This window comes from Vipera ursinii (genome assembly GCF_947247035.1).
Source record: "Vipera ursinii genome assembly, chromosome: Z".
Lineage (NCBI taxonomy): Eukaryota > Metazoa > Chordata > Lepidosauria > Squamata > Viperidae > Vipera > Vipera ursinii.
Window position 1 is genome coordinate 52,235,183 of NC_139517.1, and position 21,580 is coordinate 52,256,762.

The following is a 21,580-nucleotide window of genomic DNA, read 5'->3' on the forward strand; positions in this document are numbered from 1 at the left end:
GTTTCCGCATTTAAAGGAAGGAGAACCAGCTGCTGGGCATCAGAGGCAACTCGAGCGGAGAGGTGGACAAGAGGAATGGCGGGGCCTTACGAGCGGTCGGCCATGATAGTAACGGTCACATACGGTAAGAAGCCATGCCAGAAAACGGGAAAAGGAGGGAGTAGGTAAGTCTTCCTCGCTGACTTGTTGCGGCCTCTGATGCCTGACTGTCGCAGCCTCGCGGGTTTGTGAGGTAGAGTGTCCACAGAAACTGTACAGGAATTCTCTTCGTATCTCTTGTGCAGTTTTCGCCTCCATTTCCCCATCCTATTCCCATTTCTTTCGAATTTAATCTACCAGTTGGCCCGGTAATTACTTCTCCCAGTGGAAGTAGCCATACTGTATTTTGGTGAGTTCGTGCATAAATAAAAAACTGGTAAAACCAAATTTCGACTACTACTTGCTTAGAGCAGCTTTTACTAACCTGATGCTGGTCTACAGAGCCCATCATCTCATATGACAGTGCTCTTGATGATCTTGATATGCATGTCAGTTGTAGTTCTACCATAGCAACTAGGTTGGGAAGGCTGAATTAGACTTCTCATACATGCGTGTAAAGTTAACAATTAGATGAGGCATATACAGTGACTGGATTTACACTTTATCTGGTTGGGCAAAACTCAAGAACTGTGCCTTTGGAATAGCTTATACCTGGATATCTGGAACATACTGTCCTTAATATAGTTTCATAGAACTGTAAAAACATGGCTGTTCGAAAACATATTTAGGATGAATTGGTCATGCTGCTCCTAAAGAGTGGTCCGTCAGACTGTTAAATATTATTAATTAATTTTTAAAATTAATGTAATTAAAATAATAATTCTATAAATTATGAAATGTAGCAACAAGTAGGAACAATAATAGCTTTATTACTGACAGTCAACTAGGTGGCTTTAGCAACTAAATACCCTATTTTCCAAAATCTAGATTATAATCTAGTAACAGTGACCAATGTTATAGAATTATTGGAAATAGTACTGAGATGCTAACTCATAATTCATAGTGTGTACTGGCATAAAAAGATTTATAATTGTAGTGAATAAACCTCAAGTGACTGTAATTCACAATACAATTACTAGCCTTCCCTGTAAAAAAAAATGTAACAATCCATCACTCATATAACAATCAATTATTGGTTGGTTATCACATTAAACTAAAACTAAACAAATTATGGCTTATCTCATTTATCACCTTAATGGTCCTATTTGGTTTTGTATGGCATACCAAGGATTGTACAGATAACCCTCAGTTTATGACCACAGTTGACAAGGCACTTAAGTGAATTTTGCTCCCTTTTACAACCTTTCTTGCCAAAGTTGTTAAGTGAATCGCTATAGTTGTTAAGTTAGTAACATGGTTGTTAAGTGAATCTGGCTTTTCCATTAACTTTGGTTGTCAGAAGGTCACAAAAAATGATCACATGACCCTAAGACACTTCAATTGTCATAAATATGAGTAAGCTTTTAAGCATCTTAAATTTGATCATATGACCATAGAGATGCTGCAAGGGTCATAACTGAAAAATGGTCGTAGGTCACATTTTGCAATGTGGTTGTAACTGAGCAGTCGCTAAACTAATAATAATAAGAAGTTGGAAGGGATCTTGGAGGTCATCTAGTCCAACCCCCTGCTCAGGCAGGAAACCCTATACCATTTCAGACAAATGGCTGTCCAGTCTCTTCTTAAAAACTTCCAGTATTGGAGCATTCACCACTTCTGGAGGCAGGTTGTTCCACTGGTTAATTGTTCTAACTATAAAGAAGTTTCTCCTTAGTTCTAAGTTGCTTCTCTTCTTGACTAGTTTCAGTCCATTGCTTCTTGTCCTGCCTTCAGGTGCTTTGGAGAATAACTTGACTCCCTCTTCTTTGTGGGAGCCCCTGAGATATTGGAACACTGCTAGAGTCTCTACATCTTTTTTACATCGTGGTGACCAAAACTGAATGCAGTATTCCAAGTCTGGCCTTACCAAGGCATTGTAAATTGGTATTAGTACTTCACGTGATCTTGATTCTGTCCCTCTGTTAATTCAGCCTAGTACTGTGTTGACTTTTTTGGCAGCTGCAGCACACTGCTGGCTTATATTTAAGTGATTGTCCACTAGGACTCCAAGATCCCTTTCACAGTCACTACTATTAAGCAAGGTACCACCTATACTATACCTGTGCATTTGGTTTTTCCTGCCTAAATGTAGAACCTTACTTTTTTCACCATTGAATTTGACTTTGTTAGATAGCGCCCAGTGTTCGAGTCTGTCCAGATCCTCCTGTATTTTAAGCCTATCTTCTGGAGTATTTGCTATTCCTGCCAGCTTGGTGTCGTCTGCAAATTTGATGAGTTCCCCATCTATCCCCTCGTCCAAATCATTGATGAAGATGTTGAAGAGCACTGGACCCACAGCAGAGCCCTAGGGCACCACATTACATACTTCCTTCATGGATGCAATTCCGTTGAGGACCACACACTGCGTGTCAGCCACCTATGAATCCATCTGGTGGTGATGCTGTCTAACCCACATTTTTCTATCTTATCAAGTAGGTTGTGATCTACTTTATCAAATGCCTTATTGAAGTCCAATTAAATTATATCCACAGCATTCCTCTGGTTCACTAATTTTGTCACTTGGTCAAAGAATGCAATAAGATTTTTCTGGCATGATCTGTTTTTGACAAACCCATGTTGGCTTTTAGTAATGACTTTGTTTGCCTTTAGGTATTCACTGATTCATTGTTTGATTATCTTTTCCAGAATCTTAACAGGTATTGAGGTCAGGCTGATAGGTCTGTAGTTTCCTGGATCTATTTTTTTCCTTTTTTGAAGATGGGAACTACATCAGCTCTTTTCCAATTCTCTAGTAGTTCCCCAGTGCTCCAGAATCTTTGAAAAATATAGTTCAGTGGTTCTGAGATCACATCTGCCAGTTCCTTGAGAACCTTGGGGTGTAATCCATCTGGTCCTGGTGATTTGAACTTGTCTAGGCTGGACAGGTACTCACTTATCATTTTCTTGCCTATCTTAACTTGTGTTTCTATTCTGTTTTTATGGTACTGTTTTTGAAAGGTTGGACTGTTCTTTCCCTTTGTGTAAAGACAAATACAAAAAACAAGTTAAATAGTTCTGCTTTCTCCCTGTTTCTTGTCACTTTCTTGCCACTTTTCCCCACTAATGGAACAATCATTTCCTTAACTTTTTTCTTGTTTTTTACATCTTGAAAGAAGCTTTTTTGTTATTTTTGACTTTGGTCACAAGCCTTAGTTCATTTTGAGCCTTAGCTTTCCTCACTTCTTCTTTGCAGGCACGGGCTATTTGCTGATATTCTGCCTTAGTTATGTACCCCTCTTTCCACTTTTAATACTTGTCTTTTTTATCTTTCAATTTATCAGAGAGTTCTTTATGCAGCCATGCTGTTTTCTTTTGAGAGGTATTATTTTTCTTTGTTGATATTGTGCTAGACTAGGCTTTTTATTATCTCACTTTTCAAAATTTCCCAAGCTTCTTGAGTTGTTTTCCCCTTTAGGATTCTCATTCATGGAATCCTTCCCAAGCTCTCTCTCAGTTTATTGAAATTAGCTCTTTTAAAGTCCAAGACTCTAGCTTGACTATGTTCTGTTGCTTGTGCTTCCAGAATGTTGAATTCCAATATTGCATGATCACTTCCCCCAAATTTCCTGTGGCTTCAACACCTTCTATCATTTCATCTCTGTTAGTGAAGGTTAGATCAAATATGGCTAATCCCCTAGTTCCCTTCTCTACTTTTTGGGAGACAAAGTTGTCTGCTAGGTTTGTCAGGAATCTGTTTGATCTTCCACTTGGTGTAGAGTTTATCTCCCAGTTGATGTCAGGGTAATTAAAGTCCCCCATTACTATTGTGATGTGCTTCCTACATACCTTAGTTATCTGACTAGCAAAAAGTTCATCTATTTCTTCTGTTTGGTTGGGTGGCCTATAGTATGCACCTTTGGCAATGTTTTCTTCTCCCTTTTATATTGACTTAAATGCATTCAAGACTGTTTTCATCATTGTTGTGCTCTATTTCTGTAGAGATATAGTTATTTCTTATATAGAGAGCAACTACACCTTCTCTTTTGTTTGGTCTGTTTCTTTTAAATAATTTAAATCCCTCTAGCTGTGTGTTCCATTTGTGGGTTTCGTCCCACCATGTTTCCATAATTGCAATAATATCATATTCGCCCTCATTTACCTGAATTTCTAGTTCACCCTGCTTACTGTTCATACTCTGTGCATTGGTGTATAGACCAGGGCTTTTCAACCATTGTACCTGTCAGAATCCATTTATATCACATTCATAAATGTATGTTTAAAACATTATCCCCCCCATGGATTCTGCCATCTCCCGAGGAAGGAGGAGCGCTTGTGGATTCAGCCTGCCTTAGGTTATTTCAAAGACCAAGGGAAACCTTTTGAACTGGGAGAACAAAGGGGAGGGTTAGGGAAGAAGGCATCTGGCCTGTGTCTCCATTTGAATCTGTAAAGGAAGAAGGCAATAACCATAAAGATTCAAAGTTCCCTTTTTCCCACGAAAGGCATGACATGAAGTAAAATGATGGGCTGACCAAATGGGGTTGAGGAAACGGGGGTTGAACCGTGAACTCTTTATAAAGTTTCAATCTGTAAAACAATACCAAGTCCTGTCTTGTATTTCCACAACCAAGCATGTCCTAGTAAAAATTCCTTTTGGACTAGAACTGACTCCAAGAGTTTTTGTTTTCCTAAGACGTGGATTGGGGTGGGTCCTGACAGTACCACTTTTAGGATAAGGCAATATCCAAGTATCACCAGTTGCCCAACAAGGTGTCAAAAACTTGACACCCCCCCACCAAAAAAAGGAAAAAAATGATAAAGTACAGGTAGTCTTTGACTTACAACAATTCGCTTAGTGACTGTTCGAAGTTACAACGGCATTGAAAAAGTGATTTATGACCATTTTTTTTCACACTTAGACTGTTGCAGCATCCCCAGGGTCATGTGATTTACATTTGGATGCTTGGCAACTGATTCATAATTATGATGTTCAATGTCCCAGGGTCATGTGATCACCTTTTGCAACTTTTTGACAAGCAAAGTCAATGGCTGGTGGGGGCATGGCCAGCTCATCACTCAGGTTGTAGGATGTCTGGGGGGGGGGGGCAAATCCGTGAGTCTCTGGTAGAGGGAGGTGGAACTGGGGTGGGTGTCTTCCCTCCCTCTGTCCCATTCTTCCTTCCTTCCTTCCTTCCTTCCTTCCTTCCTTCCTTCCTTCCTTCCTTCCTTCCTCTCACCTTTCACCCTTTCTCTTTCCTTCTTTCCTCACCTTTCTCCCTCTCTTTCCTACTCTCTCTTCTTCCTTGCTTTCTCTCATATTTCTCTCTTCCCTTTCCTTTTCTTTCCTTCCCTTTTCCATCCATTTATTTTTTTTCCTTCCCTTCCCCATCCGCATACTTTCCCTTTCCCTCCCTCCCCATTTGGTCAGCCGGTAAAATTGTCTGACAGATCACTCCAGGGGAGTTTTAAAAAAAAGAAAAAAGGAGAGACAAGGCAGCTTTCTCAACCGGGCTTGGTGGCCTCTTTCACCAAGAGGAATTGTGGGAATCGGGGGACCTGGTCTTGCTGGAGCTCCTTAATGTTCCCGGAAGGACAAGGGGGTTTCTCCATGGACGTCAGGATGCCACTTTACTACCTGACAGGTAGAGACTCGGGGCTGCTCCTCTTTTTGATCCTGTATGGGAAAAGTGTGTGTGTGTGTTTGTGTAAAAAAGATGGGACTCAGGTGCAGGATGCCTTATTATGGCCTTATTCGCAGGAGAGGAAGGCCGCCTGCCGCACTGCCTCAGAACCTCTGTGGAAGCCAGGAGGGCCAGGAGCAGAAGCGCGGCTTTGGCCGGGGAGTTCAAGGAAAGGGCTCCTGGGAGCGCTCCGGGGGAGAAGAGCCAGAGGGCTCCCCCGAGGGTATCTGGCCCAGCCCTCCGCAGCTTGGCCACACCACCGCGAGGCCCCATCTGGGGCGGTGCACCCTGGCTTCCCGGGCTCAGCTGGCAGAGTGCAGGGAACCAGGCGAGTGCAGGGAAGTGGAGCCGGGCGGCCGCCTCCCCCTGCCAGGCCCAGCACCTCCCCTACCTGGCCATGAGGGAGCGGTGCATTCCCCGCCTCGCCGGGCAGCAGCTGCTCCTGCCCACTAACTTCCCTTTGATGGCCGCCAGGTAGAGAATTCGGGCTGAGGCCAGGCAAAGGTCGTGGGCGCTTCTCTGTGTGGTGCACCGGCTGTCGGAATGCCCTTCCCATGCCCTCGCTCCCCTGGCCACCACTTCGGCTCCAGGGCTGCCTGCAGACGTAACTCCTCTGCTTTGCACCCGTTCGGCTGTGCGCCCCACTGGCCTGGCCATGTCGCTGACTGAGCTCTACATCAGGACTTTTCAACCTTTTCACCCATTGTACCACTTTTAGGATATGGCAACATGCGAGTACCACCAGTTGCCTAGCTCCAGCCATCTTTTGCTTAGGCTTCTGTGGTGCTGCCACTGGTTCAACTCATTCCCCTCCCCCGCTACCACTTTTCTAGGATGGTCATGTACCACCTGCTAGGTGACAATGTACCACAGGTGGTACCCGTACCACTGGTTGAAAAGCCCTGCTCTACAGCCAGGTAAAGGGATGGGCGGGGGTCACGGGCCAGAGCTGCCTGGATCTCTCCGCTGGATCCACCCGTGGCACCCCAGTGGAGTTTGTTTCTGGAGAACGCAAGTCCTCCCCGCCCGCATCCGAGCAGCCTGGCTGGGAAGGTGGGGAGTCGCTCTGTCTCCCCTTTGCCCGAGGGGGAAACTGAATCCCGGGGGAGATCGCAAGTAGGTTCCCCACAGCGGCGCTCCAGAGCCGCTCAGCCATTGTAATTTTGCCCCATTTTACAAATTTCTCTTGCCATGTTTGTTCAGTGAATCCCTGCAGTTGTTAAGTTAGTCCCAGAGTTGTTTGAATCCAGCTTGACTTTCCTTCTCAGAAGGAAAGGGGATCATGCAAAAGGGGATCACGTGATCTCCCTGGGACAATGCAACTTGCAAGCAGCATGTTTTCTGCAAGCAAGTGAGCTGGGCAGGAGCCCAGGATCGGCGTGTGCAGCTACAGCTGACCCACGCTTCTGGGTGGCTCCGCAGAAGCACGGTTTAGCTGTAGCTGCAGACGCTGATCCTGGGCTCCTACCCAGCTCACTTGCTTGCGCTTCTGGAAAACAAGCTGCTTGCTAACTGAAGCTCCAGGATCAGGGCCAGGCTACAGCTGATCCATGCTTCTGGGTGGCTGTATCAGCTGTAGCCCCACTACAATTAGCTAGGGCTCGCGTACCACCAGCCAGCTGTTCACGTATCACTAGTGATACGCGTACCACGGTTGAAAAGCCCTGGTGTAGACATTTGAGTCCTTTATGACTGACCCTATGTTTACTTTCTACATAACCTGTGCAGTGCCTGAGTTCCCCTATTTTCTTAGATTGCCGGGGACACTTCTTTTTCTTCATGTATGTCTGTTTTCATTTAAAATTTATGGGCTTTGGAGATAAAATGGGCACACACACACACAGACACAAACAGTGGTTCATTTAATTATAAGTTTAGTAAATTATATGAACCCAGTCAATTATGGTTTATTCAGTAAGTCATAATTAACCAAATTATGAATTATAAGCCATTTTTCACATAAGGAGCTTAGCCCTCTTTGAGTTAATTCACTGAGTTGTTTGAAGCTAAATCAGAGGATGAATTGGGGTTAAGGAGGAGTGCTTTAACAACAGCCTGTTTGGTTACAGATATAGTTTCCCAAACCCATAGTCTAATGTTTACATTAATTCCTATATTAATTCCTATTTCTGCCTCTACTGCCATAACTTTTTCTGTCTCTTAAGACAGGGCTTTTCAACCTTTTCATCCATTGTACCACTTTTAAGATATGGCAACATCCGAGTACCACCAGTCACCTAGCAAGGTGTCAAAAACTTGATGACCCAAAAAAAAAAGGAAAAAAGTGATGAAGTACAGATAGTCCTTGACTTACAACAGTTGGCTTAGTGACTGTTCAAAGTTACAGTGGCACTGAAAAAAGTGCCACCCAAGCCACAGCCGAGCAAAACACCTACCTGCCCACCTGGTGGCGCTCTTCCTCCTGTCTGAGGTTTTCATTGTTGTGAGCATTTCTGTTGAGAATTGGCAATGGGGGTGGGGGGTGGGGATGTTTGGTTTTTATTCCCCCCGTCTGCTAGGTGGTTGCAGCAGGTTTTGGTCACTTCACATGACCCCGGGACACTGACCATCATAAATATGAATCAGTTGCCAAGCATTTGAATGTAAATCACAAGACCCTGGAGATGCTGCAACATTCCAGCTGATTGGCAGTCCTTCTGGGCTCAGAAGCGCCAGGATCAGTGCCGAGCTCCAGCTGGAGACTGGCGCTGATCCTGACACTTCCATTGAGCCCTGAGATCCCTGCAGCTCCAGCCATCTCTCGCTCAGGCTTATGTGGTACTGCCATTCCCCTCCCCTGCTACCACCTTTCTAGGATGGTCACGTACCACCTGCCAGGTGCCAATGTACCAGAGGTGGTACCCGTACCACTGGTTGAAAAGCTCTGTCAAGAAACAGTGTAACAGAATTGGAAAAGTGAAGGCTTTTTTAAAAAAAAAGTTTTGCTTTTTTATATATGGAAAATAGGGAAGTTTTAGGGTAAAAGTAATATCCAATGAAATTTTAATTTGAATAATCTATATAGACACTTATTTTTGTTATATTTTAATCTACTCAGATAATTTCCAACCTGTAATAGAGGTTTTTTTTAAAAAAATCTCTGGGATAAACTGCTATAGTTTTTGTTCAGATCCTAATGTGAAAAAGTAGCAATCTCAGTATCAATAAATATTCTCAGTTATCTAAGTAGTTGTCTGGAAGCGGTGGTGAGGCCCCTCCTCAAGAAGCCTGCTCTGGACCTGGCTATTTTGAACAACTATCGTCCTGTCTCCAACCATCGCTTTTTAGCGAAGGTTGTCGAGAGCATGGTGGCGCATCAGCTTCCTTTGTTCCTGGAGGAAACTGATTATCTAGACCTGTACCAATCGGGCTTTAGGCCCAGGTACAGCACGGAGACGGCATTGGTCGTGCTGGTGAATGATCTCTGGCGGGCTCAGGACAGGGGTTGTTCTTCTGTCCTAGTCCTGTTAGATCTCTCAGCGGCTTTTGATACCATCGACCATGATATCCTACTGCAGCGTCTCGGGGTTGGGAGTGGGGGGCACTGTTTTACAGTGGTTCTCCTACCTCCTGGGCCGCTCGCAGTCGCAGAGATCCACCCCGAGGCCTCTCATTTGTGGAGTTCCTCAGGGGTCGGTCCTCTCTCCCCTCTTGTTCAACATCTACATGAAGCCGCTGGGTAAGCTGATTCGTGGTTTCAGGGTGGGGTATCATCAGTATGCTGATGATACCCAGCTCTTTCTTTCCACCCCAAACCAACCCAGTGATGCCCGCAACGTGATGTCCCGTTGCCTAGAGGCGGTTCGGGTTTGGATGGGGAGAAACAGGCTTCGTCTCAATCCCGCCAAGACTGAGTGGCTGTGCATACCAGCATCTTGGGAGAACCAGCTTTGTCCATTGCTAACTATGGGGGGTGGGGTGTTACCCCCCGTTGATAGGGCTCGCAACTTGGGCGTCCTCCTGGATTCACGGCTCAGTTTGGAAGATCATATAGGAGCCGTGACCATGGGGGCTTTTGCCCAGGTTCGCCTGATGTTCCAGTTGCGGCCCTTTCTGGACCGAGATGCCCTACGCACAGTCACTCATGCGCTCGTGACCTCCCAGTTAGACTACTGCAACACTCTCTACATGGGGCTGCCCTTGAGGACCACTCAGAGGCTTCAGCTGGTGCAGAATTCAGCCGTGCGAGTTGTGATGGGAGTCTCCCGATACTCCCGTGTAACGCCTCTTCTCCGCAAGCTGCATTGGCTTCCAGTTTTCCTCCGGGTGAGATTCAAGGTGCTGGTGATGACCTATAAAGCCCTAAATGGCATGGGCCTGGATTATCTTAGGGAGCACCTGCTGCCAGCATCAACTTCCCATCGTCCTGTGCACTCCCATAGGGAGGGCCTCCTTAGGGTGCCACTGGTCAGGGAGTGCCGGCGGGTGATCCCCAGAGGGACGGTGTTCTCTCTGGGCGCGCCTGCCCTATGGAATGATCTGCCTGTGGAACTCCGGACCGCCCCTGACCTTCGTTTCGCTGGGACCTGAAAACCTGGTTCTTTGATCTATCTGGCCTGGACTGAGGGGTTTTAAGTTTTTAAACTTTGTTTTAATTTGTTGGGCTATTAATTAATTTAATTCATTTTAATTCTATTTCTATTTCAACTTTTATATTGTCTTTTAAATTTTGCCCTATAAACCTCCCTGATTCCTTCGGGAATAGGGCGGTATATAAAACTAATTAAATAAATAAATAAATAAGTTGAGTTGTGGCAACTGGACTTTTTCTTTTTTGGGTTTGAAACATTTCTCTTCTTGAAGAAGCTTCATTTTTTTGTATATATATATATTATTAGAATTTTTTTAACATAACATAAATCAGTAATTTGTAAACAGTATGTTGTCTGGGTAAGAAAAAAGATTTATAAGACAATCTTTAACAATTATTTTCTATGAACTATATTCCATATGTTAATTTCATTTGATTTCCCCTTCCCCCAAAGTATCTTTCTTTGCAAAACATTAGATTAAAACAATTCTCATTATTTTAATTAACAATTAAGTACATAATTTCAATAATCCTATTTGTCATTTTAATTGCCTCATTGAAAATCCTGTTACCATGTTTATTTCAGCTTATTTCTCCCCCCAAGTTCTAAATATTCTTACTAGTGACAATTTTTTCAACAGTTAACTATATTTACATTGGTGGATTTAATTCTGTTTTTTCTATATAAGCCCTCTCATAATTTTATATTTCTTAATAAGTAAAAAAAGTAGAAAGAAAAAGAAAGGAGAGAGAGAAAAAAGAAGAAAAAAGAAAAGAAAAAGAAAGAAAAGGGAAAAAAGAAAGACAAGAGCACTGAGATACAAAAAATAACATACAACTTAAAGTATGTATCCCTCCTAATTTAATATATATTTATTCCCTCAATTTCTTATTCTTTTTGACCATAGCTAGGAATGTATTTAATCTATTTAAATTTTAACCATTCCATTTAATAGTTCTAATCATCTAATCCTTTAACTCATTCAAAACACATTTTTTATGCTTTTCTTATCACATTTAAATAACTAAAACATTTGCATTGTTTAAATTATTTCAACTTTTTTTAACAAAGAAAAAAATATATATTAAGGGGAAAAAAAGAAAAAAATCATTCCATTTCTTTAGCCATATTCAAACAAATGTTTCTTTTTTAAGTATTGTCTCTGATAAGTTCCATCTATTTTCTTGATTTCCATTTTATTCTTTTTTCTCTGGCCATTGCCTTTCTTAACCAGTAAGTTTTGCTGCATCATTTGTTTCCCTGTAAAGATTTTTTTCTCATTCTTTCCCTTATCTTCAAAGTTGCTTGGATGCATTCAAATATTTCCCATTTGGATTAAATCATGATTTTTTATTTAATATGGTTCCATCTTTAAGTCTATCCTCAGAATTATGTTCAGTCATCTCTACAGTATTTTCCTGGGAAATTTCTTGGAGTGAAATTAAGTTGGAAATAAGTTGATTCATGCTCTCAAGGTTATTCTGCATTTCTTTGTAGTTTAAAGTCATTGTCCTTTGAAATTGTTGCTGCTTATCATATGTTTCCTTTTGTGAAGTATTCTATGCTTTAGCTTTGTTACTCTCACTTTGTTTACACAGCTGCATTTTCTAAAAACTTTGAGGGTCAGAGAAAAAAAATCCTCACCCACCAGCAGGTGTCAGCGTTTGCTTATTTTTCAGGTCTTTCTAGTCTTTTTTCTCTCTCTAAAGGGTAAGTTTTGCCGCTTCCGATAACCAAAAGGAGGGAGCAGAATCCCCCTCCTCCTTTCCTTCTTTGGAGATCTCTTATTTTGGGGAGTTTCTTATTCAGGAAAATAAGTAGGATAGAGAAAATCAATATTCTTACCCAGATTCAAGCATGCTGTTTTAAATCCGCTTAATTTAAACGCTTATGACTTCTGTTGTCTCCAACTATGGCTGAACATGCAGTTAGTCAGCCTTTTCTTCTGTTGGTTTCTGGGAGGCTTCTCCTGGACCATTTGGAGAGACCACCGTCTCTCCTAAGTCCCTGAGATTTCCTTCCCTCATTCCACCCCTTCAGGGTGGGTTCTGGCCCCTTAGGGTCCCCAACAAAAAGAAATTCCAGCCGAAGAGTTTGGCATTCCAAATCTTCAGACTGCTCGCTGGAAAACAGGAACAGGATGTCTCTCTTCTTGAAGAAGCTTCAAACGTAGCTTCTTCAATCTGAGCAATTCCCTGAAGCAGCATCCCAAGGGAAACAGTTGAAGCAGTTTATGTCCAAGATATGAGAGCTATGTAGATAATTTCTCAGCCCTTCTTCTGACCCGTGCAATATAGAGGTCCTCTATGAAGGCAAGCTGGTTGCAGTTGTTTTTTCTGCAGTCCTAACTATCTTTTGGAGTCAGTACTTGTACTGTTTAGTTGCTATACAAAACCAGATAGTTATAGAAGTACAAATGGATTTCCGGTTTGCCAAGCCAGCTGTCATGATTTGCATCTCTGGGGGATCCTAAAAGGACCGAAGAGTCTCCTTGGAGGGGTGACCAGATAGAAGGGGCTTTTGCAGAAACGCGGGGGAGCCGCAACTCCCCCCCCGTTAATGCCTGTATTCCCTTCGTACCGGCAGACAAAAGACTGGCCATAGTAATATGGCCAGTTACTAGGCTGTAGACAGCCGAAGTCAAACTTACCATCAGGCAACATTAAAGCAGCGTGGAAGAGACGGGGGTAAGATTACTCTCTTATACCTTAATCTTCTTCTTTTCACCTAAACAAGCTGTTAAGTACTTTCCCCCCTGTGGAGAGGGAGGGGGGAATTCAACCCACCCCTCAAATAAGCGGCAGGCAAGCCCAGGGTGTTTTTTTTTAAAAAAGCGTTGAAAAAAGAAATGAACTAAAAGAAAAGAATTTTCAAATTACTTGGGGGACACTCAGTGGCTAAACCTGAAACTGCAATCTGCAATCTGACTTTCTCTTTAAAAAAAATCAAGAAAACATTTAAGGAAAACAAGATAAGATTAACCTTGAACACCAGATGTGAAACTCCACTATGGAAGAGTTTCAAAAACAAATCTATGCTATGTGGGAAATATCTTACCAAACCTATCAGTTCCTCTCTACAACTGGCGATGAAATAAGAGCTTTTGGAAAAGAATTAGAAAGCATTTGAAAGAAACAAACTCAAACTTTGACTACAACTAATATTTTATTGGGATAGAACTTAACAGAAGAAATTGAACAATCAAATACATTGGCAAAAGAATTAAATATTCAACAAATACAGTCTTTCAAAGATCATGATGGGAAACAAGTGGAAAAATTTTTATTCAGACCAAGACAGTTATATCAAGAGGTGAAAATGATAAGAAGATGTGGTGCTGTTAGTTAATAGTCTTTTCAATCCTTCAAAAATGGAGACTAGATGGTCACATCAATATGATATAACAACACAAAAATGCTTTGATGACCCTGAGGCAAAGAAGTGAAAAATGATATGGCAAAGGAAGAAAGCAAGAATAAGACTGAAGAAATATGGAGATTTTTAAGAGGCCTGAAATAGATAATATCAAAATAGACAGGATTGCACTTGGATTACGAGAGATTGTTTTTGATGACTAGATAAAAATACTGACTAATTAAAAACAAAACAAAATACAGAAGTATGAATATTAACATTGAAATATTGAATTCTTTAAATGACAGGATTAAGATTTATATATGTTAAGAACGATAGAGTGTAACTAATATACTTAAATGTAGTGACATGAAAGGATGTATTAAATGTTGAAACGGAAGAAATTTTGGTTAATCTTTAATATATTCTTAGAGATGCAGTTATTGGTATATAGAGAGAAGAATAATGGAGAGAGCAAACAGCCCTGAAGGGCACCTGTGCTAATTGTCCAGTTACTTGATGTGATTTTCCCTAGGTTTTTCAGTTACTTCCTATCTGTCAAAAAGCTTATAATCCACCTACAAACATGGACAGACACAGCTAGCTGAGTCAGTTTAAAGAGAAGAATGTCTGGAATGATGGTATTGAGTGCTGAGCTGAAGTCTACAAAAAGGACTCATGATAGGTCCCTGGAGATTCAGGATGTTGCAAGGTGTAATGCAGTACCATATTGACAGCATCATCTGCCAGTCTATTTGTTGGATAGGCAAACTGCAAGGGGTTTTACAGCAGATTCATGATGATTTTTCATATAGGCAACACTAATCTTTTAAAGGTCTTCATAACTACAAATGTCAGAGCAATCAATCTGTAGACATTCAGCATCTTGATGGAGGGTTTCTTGGGAACTGGAATGATAGTAGGGTGTTTGAAGCAAGAAGGAACATAATACATATCCAGTAATTTATTAAAGATCAGGTGAAGATGGGAGCCAATGTATAGATAGATGGCTGTAAGCAGAGGTATATGATTTGGAGATGCTATAAAGGAAAGGATTCTGTTGATATGTATGTCTGCAGCAGAAATAGTTCAGTCTCATTTGAAAAATTAATCTCATTTTTTCACAAATAGTCCAGCATCCATTTTTTGTGAAGATTGAGATTTAATTTTTAAGTTTAATGACTTATTATACCTTTTAAGTTTGCAGTTACCTATACACTAGTAAAACTCATGTCTGTAACCCACAAAGGTGCATCATAGGGCAACAATTTTCGAATCAAAGTACCTTAAATGGGCTAATTACACGATGCTTCAAAATCCAGAAGCCATTACTTCTGTGGGATTGAAATTTCAAGGAGCTTCAGACCTTATATTGGCAAAGTTATGGTTAATGCAGCTGCCTGGCCCGAGTGAAGAGGAGCCGAAGGCAGCAGCTCTGCAAGTCTCCGCCACCCCCTTCGTTCGGGCCAGGCAGCGGAGAGAACGGGGCGGCGGAGACTGGATGGCCTGAAAGAAAAGCAGCCAAGGGCAGCAGCTCTGTAAGCCTCTACCACCCCCTTCGTTTGGGCCAGGCAGCTGAGAGAACGGGGCAGTGGAGCCTGTATGGCCTGAAAGAAAAGCAGCCGAAGGCAGCAGCTCTGCAAGCCTCCGCTGCCCCCTTCTCTCAGCTGCCTGGCCCAAACGAAGGGGGCGGCGGAGGATTGCAGAGCTGCTGCCTTCAGCTCCTCTTAGTTCAGGCTAGCCAGCTGAGAGAAGGGGATGGCCAAAAGGCGGAGGCCGACAGGGGAAGCTTCTGAGACTCCCGGTGGAACCCCCCCAGGCTAGGAGAGGTGGCGGCAGAGCAGGGCAAGGGGAGACCTGCCAGGCATGGAAGAGACAGGCCCAGGGCACCCCGAGACTGGCTGCCCCCACCTGCACAGCAGGTAGAAAAAGGGCCCACTCACCTTTCCAGTCCTCCTGTCTCTTCCTCTGCTGCCACCACGTGCAGTCCGAAGAAGCAAAGAGGTTTGTGGGCAGTCCCACAAACCAAAGAAGTTCAACCAATCAATTCAAACTTCGGGAGGTGTTTTTTTGTGAGCAGTTTGAATTGATTGGTTGAACTTTTTTAGTCCCACTTTTTTTTCAGACCTGCACATGGTGGAGGAGGACTGGGAGCCGCATGAGACGGCTTAAAGAGCCACATGTGGCTCTGAAGCCGCGGGTTGCTGACCCGTGGTGTAAGAGAACATGATACTTGGTTGTAAAATGGAGTAGTATAAAACCAAGTTTAAAATTAAATAAATCCTTTTGTTTCTAGTGAGGTTGAGTTATATATGTCTTGTTTTACGGTCCAGTTCTTACTGATATTCTTAAAAGTGATATCATTACTTTCTGCAAGGAAAATTTGAAATGCAGAATTCCTGTAGTTTGCTTAGAAATGGGATTTAGAAGTCAAATAAAATACAGGTGACAAATGTCATAATAAAATTAACAGTACAACCCATGTTAGCAACAGTCTTTCATTCTTACCTGCTTTAATCTACAATAACAATAACTATAAGCATACAGTATTACTCAGATGACTTGTGGGGCAGCCAGGCCAAACATTTGCCAAGGAAGTTTGTATTCAAACTGTAATTATTCATATCCAGTGTGTGCTTCCCACAAAGTGAAATACTGCAAATATGGCTATGTTTTATCTCTAGCTCCGAACAAACGCTTGTGAATACAAGTGCTGAAAACAGCTGTTTTAAGCACAGAAACTTTCATGTTCAATTTTTTTTGCTGATTTAATAAAAAATCTTAAGTCAGAAAAAGAGTTTTGTTTAGTTTCTTATCACAAAGTGATTTTTCTACCTGCTGCCATACTGCTGATTTGCTGCTAAAGCTGGTCTTTTGGCTGCACATAGCTTTCTAGAGTTGAATGATCCAAAATGACCCTTGGACAACTGTGGACCTACCTGAAGAGGAATGTTGATTATTTTAATTTTGGATAGGAGTGGCCAGAGCATCGGGTCTCCACCATTTCCATTTAGCTATCTATTTTTTTAAACCTGCCTTTGTTTAAACCCTACATTTTGATATTTATTTTTTCCTTTTGACCTTTAGTTTTAAATACTAATTGACTGATTGAATGCTGAATTATTCTAAGCCCTTGCTGGTATTTAAAAAAGATTCTCTGGACTTCTGGTTTGCTGCTTGGACGTTTGGAGGGCGAGCTCTGTCTTCCACGTCCGATTCCGCATCACTGGGGGACCCTGGAAAGAGTCGAAAGTTGCCCTGTAGGGGCAACCAGCAAGGACGTGGTCCCCGTTTGATTGCAGGAGGGCAATAGCCCTTCTGCTCGATCCGGGGCAGCCCTACAAACCGGTGGACAGAAGACCAGCCATAGAAATATGGCCCGTCACTAGGCTGCTGACAGCCGAAGTCAAATTTACCATCAGGCACCTACAAAGTAGCACGGATGAGACTGGGTGAGATTTACCTCTCTTCAGTCCTACTTATTTTTTCCACCTGTATAAGTTGCCAAAGTATTTTTTCCCCTGTAAGAGAGGGAAGGGAGATTCTATCCCACCCTCTAAAAACAGTGGTGACTGACTATCCAGGGGAGTTTAAAATGTTGCAACAATAACCTGATTTTAACTAGAGCTTTATCCTTCTAAAATTTGTGGTCTAAAAGATTTTTTATTCTTATTGAAGATTTGGGTTTCTACTTAGAAAAAAGGAGTAAAATTGGAAAAAGGATTATAAAAATTTCAGACTAAAAAACAACAAGCTCTAAATGGTATGGGTGACATTTTGTGGCTAAACCTGATATTACAATTTGTTATTGTCTAAAGGAGACATGGCTCGATGCCCAGACTATGTTAAGACTTTTGCAACCTTGACAGATACCAGCTGAGAAGCACAGCTGTGTTCTATACTCAGTGATAAAATAAGAAGCTGATGAAATAAGCTACAGAAAAGAACAAGATGTCAGCCCAGATATATGAACCCAAACTTTGATTACAACTAAAGAATCAACTACACAGAATATAATAGAAGAAATGGAACAATTAAATGCTATGATAGAAGATTCAATTGATCAACAAATACAGTTAATGGAAAACCGAGAAAAGAGACTGACAACATGGAAAAAGGAAAAGACTTTTTATATAAACCAGAAGAAACCTGAAGATCAAGAAGAACAGACTGAAAGGAAGATAAACATTTCAGGATAACTATGTCAAGATGGAAAAATAAAGACGATTTGTTAGTCCTTCCAAAAAATGGCAACCAAATGGCCTTTTCTACTTCAAACAATATATATAAAATAACAGGGAGATCTATTGGACAACTTAAAAGCACAAACATGGAAGGCGAGTTGGCAGTGAAAGAAAGCTAGAATAAGGCTGAAAAAATTGGGATTTTAACTTATTAGTGAGAATGAAAATAGAACATACGCAAATAGACAAGATGAGTACTTTGAATACTAGATTTTTTTATGAGCTGAGATAAAGAAAACTGGTGATTTAAGACTTGGAACTATAAATATTAAAAGTTAAACTCGAATATTGATTTGCTTATAAAGGTTGAATGTAAAAGTAATTAAGATAGATATAAGCTAAAAATCTATTGATAAATGTAATAAATATGTTTATACATAGCTGTTATAATAAAAATTTCTAGCTTAAATATGAGATAGTAGATGAGAAAAAGAGTATTTAGTGTTGAAATAAGTGAAAATTTTGGTTACTAAATTTAAGTTATTTGGAAATTAATAGAAAATAATGTTATACTGTATTATTGATTAGTTGATGTAAGATGGTGAGAAATAGAATATATTTAAATAGATAAGGTGTATTCTGAATATTAGATTTTGTGATGAATTGTGATAAAGAGAATTGTCATTTAAAACTTGGAAACTATAAATATTAAATTTTAAACTTAAATATTAATGGGAAACTAAAAATTGGGAAAAACTAATTAGGACATTGATTGTCTATAAAGATTGAATGTTAAAATAACCACAATATGTATAAACTAAAAATTATTGACAAATGTAAGAAAGTTATTTCTATTTAATTGATATAAAGAACTTTATTAGTTGGACTTCCGGGTGGCAAGGCTCCGTCGATGGCGGCCGTTTTGGCTGTCAGCCCCGTTGCTTTCCGTAGAGCTCCCCTAGACCCCCAGAGTTTTAACTCTGGGGATTGAAGGGTGAGAGCCCCCCCGAAGCCTGAATTTGCTCCGGACTCGGGGACTCCTCTGCTCCAAGGCTTTGGAGCGAAGCAGGATGCTGCAACCATCCCTGCAATCAACAATTAACTTTGGATTACTTGGATGCAGGGAGAGCTGTGCAGGAGAATATTGAAACAGCAAGTATTTGAACTTTAACTCTGGTTTACTTTGAAAGAAAAAGTTGCAAGTGGTGTGGAAAGTGAAAGTGCGCAACGGAAATTAACTGGGTGTTAAGATGGCTTCTAAATCAACCAAAGCTTCTGTTCCTAGAAGTGCTGGTGCTTTACCAGTTCAGCATTCTTCATTACAGGCTTTGATGCCTTCTCCTGTGGCACCCGCACCCGCATTAACATTAAAAGATTTACAAGATGCTTTAAAAATACAATCCCAGTAAATAACTGAACTTATTGAGGAGAAGAATACTGAAATAAGAGCAGACATTTTAGCTGCATTTCAGGGGCTTGCAGTCTGTATTGAGCGCCTGGATGATCGTGTGGAAGAGCTGAATCAAAATAATTTGAGATTGGATGCTAAAATGTTGGAAACTGAAAATAAGATGGAAAAGATTGATGATGTAGTTATGATGCAATATAGAGATATGGAGCTTGCTTTGAGGATTAGAGGATTGAAAGAGGACCCAACAGAAAATTTGAAAGAGTTATTGGCACAAGCCCTCAAACTGATCTTGGAGTGTCAAGCGGAAGATATTATGGGGGATATAGACAAAATATTTCGTGTTAATTCTTGGATTGCCATACAAAGAAAATTACCTAGAGATGTGGTCTATTTTACAAAGAGATCAATCAGAAATGTGATTATCCAAGCCTTTTATAATTATAGATTTAAAGTTGCTGAGCAAGAAGTTTTACTTCTGAAAGAGATTCCTCCAAGAATTTTAAGGAGAAGAAAAGAATTTGCTTTTTTGGCAGATAAATTAAAGAAACGGCAGCTTCAGTTTAGATGGAAGATACCAGTAAGCTTGGTGGTGAATTATGCTGGTACGAGATATCATCTTAATACAGTTTTGAAGGCACGAGATTTTTATTCTAACATATTGAAGGCAGGTCCTCCGCCATCTCCGGAATTCAATGGAAGGAAGGAAGAAGGAGAGCGTCAGACTCAAGTGGAGACTAAACAGGGAGATGAAGGAGTTACTTCACAGATGGTTAAAGAATCTCAGCTAATTGTAGAAGTTGAGCAGCCCCAGATGTCGACAGAAGAGGTTAAAGAACAAAGAATGACAAGGGCTGCAATTAGACGAATGAGACAAGAACAACAAAAAGCTGCAATCATATCTCAAGAATTTACTTATAGTGAAGCTGTGGGAGGAGCAAGACCGAAGAGGCAGGTCCAGGTGGTTCTGCAAGAGGCGCTCCGAAAGCTTCAGGTCACAAAAGATGGCAACAAAGTTTCTAACCTGGAATGTTAATGCCTTAAATTCCCTGCACAAGAGAAAGTTTTTCAGTATTTGAAACAATTTAAAAATGATGTTATTTGCTTACAAGAAACGCATATTTGTGCAGTTGATCAAAAATATCTGATAAACTCTAGATTGGGTATACAGTTTAGTACGTCTGCTCCAGATAAGAAAAATAGAGTAGCCATTTACGTGAAGAATAATTTAACAGCTAATTTAATTGAAACAGATAAACAAGGAAGATATATTACAATTGAACTTTTAATAGAAGGCAAGAAAATACATTTGGTTGGATTATATGCTCCTAATCAACAGCAAGGAGAATTTTATAAACTTTTACATAGTAAGATAATTCAATAAATTGTGTATTTTGATGGGAGATTGGAATGGTGTCCTGGACACACAGAAAGACAAAAAAGGTCTTTTCAAAAGCATACCAAATCATGCTAGATTGCCTAAATCTTTTTTTGAGATGAAAGATGACTTGGAATTGAGAGATGTTTGGAGAGAAAAATTTGGAAGAAAAAGATTTTACCTTTTTTTCTGATAGACATCAATCCTTTTCCAGGATTGACTTTGTATTAACTACTAATGATTTTTTTTCTAGGATTAAGAAGATTAAGATATGTCCAAGAACTTCATCAGATCATAGTCCAGTATGGTTGGAATTGGAAAAAGAGAGTGGAGAGAGGAGGTCTTGGAGATTGAATGAAAATCTGTTTAGATATCAAGAAAATGTGGATGAATGTAAAAAAGAGATGAAAGAATTTTTTTAATACAAATATGTATAAGGGTACCTCTATTGAAATGGTTTGGGATGCAAGTAAAGCTTATATGAGAGGATTGTTAATATATTTAAATAATAAATATAGGCATAAATTGGAATATAAGCGAAAAGAGTTAGAGGAGGAAATTAATAGGAAAGAGAAGGCTCTAATTTTGAATCCATCTGATAAGAGGATCAAAGAAGCAATTACTTTGTTAAGAGGTCAGTTTAATATGTTGATGGCAGATCAAGTGGCAACCAACCTACAGTATGTTAAACATAATACTTTTTGTAATGCTAATAAGCCGGGTAGGTGGTTAGCTTACTTGTTAAGGAAGAAACAAAGGTCACGGAACAAAGATAGAATAGTATATAAGGGAAAAGAGGTGTTTCAGCAAAATCTTATTAAAAAGGCTTTTGTTGAATTCTATTCTAAGTTATTTGTTAGGGATAAGATTCAAGGTATAGATATAGATAGATACTTACATGAGGTGAATATCCCTGTTCTTACACAAGAGCAAAGGGAAGGAATGAATCAACTGATAAATACTGA

The 21,580-nt window shown here is 40.7% G+C and overlaps 1 protein-coding gene across 3 annotated transcripts in view; it reads left to right on the top strand.

Moving 5' to 3' along the window:
* The window catches only part of BAG1 (BAG cochaperone 1), a 79,737-nt gene continuing 58,157 nt past the window's right edge, over positions 1–21,580 (top strand). For all 3 annotated transcript variants that reach the window (XM_083377175.1, XM_083377174.1, XM_083377176.1), the window contains exon 1: positions 1–124. In XM_083377175.1, coding sequence (XP_083233301.1) covers positions 76–124 — 49 coding nt within the window. In that variant the 5' untranslated portion in view covers positions 1–75. The remainder of the gene's footprint in view (positions 125–21,580) is intronic.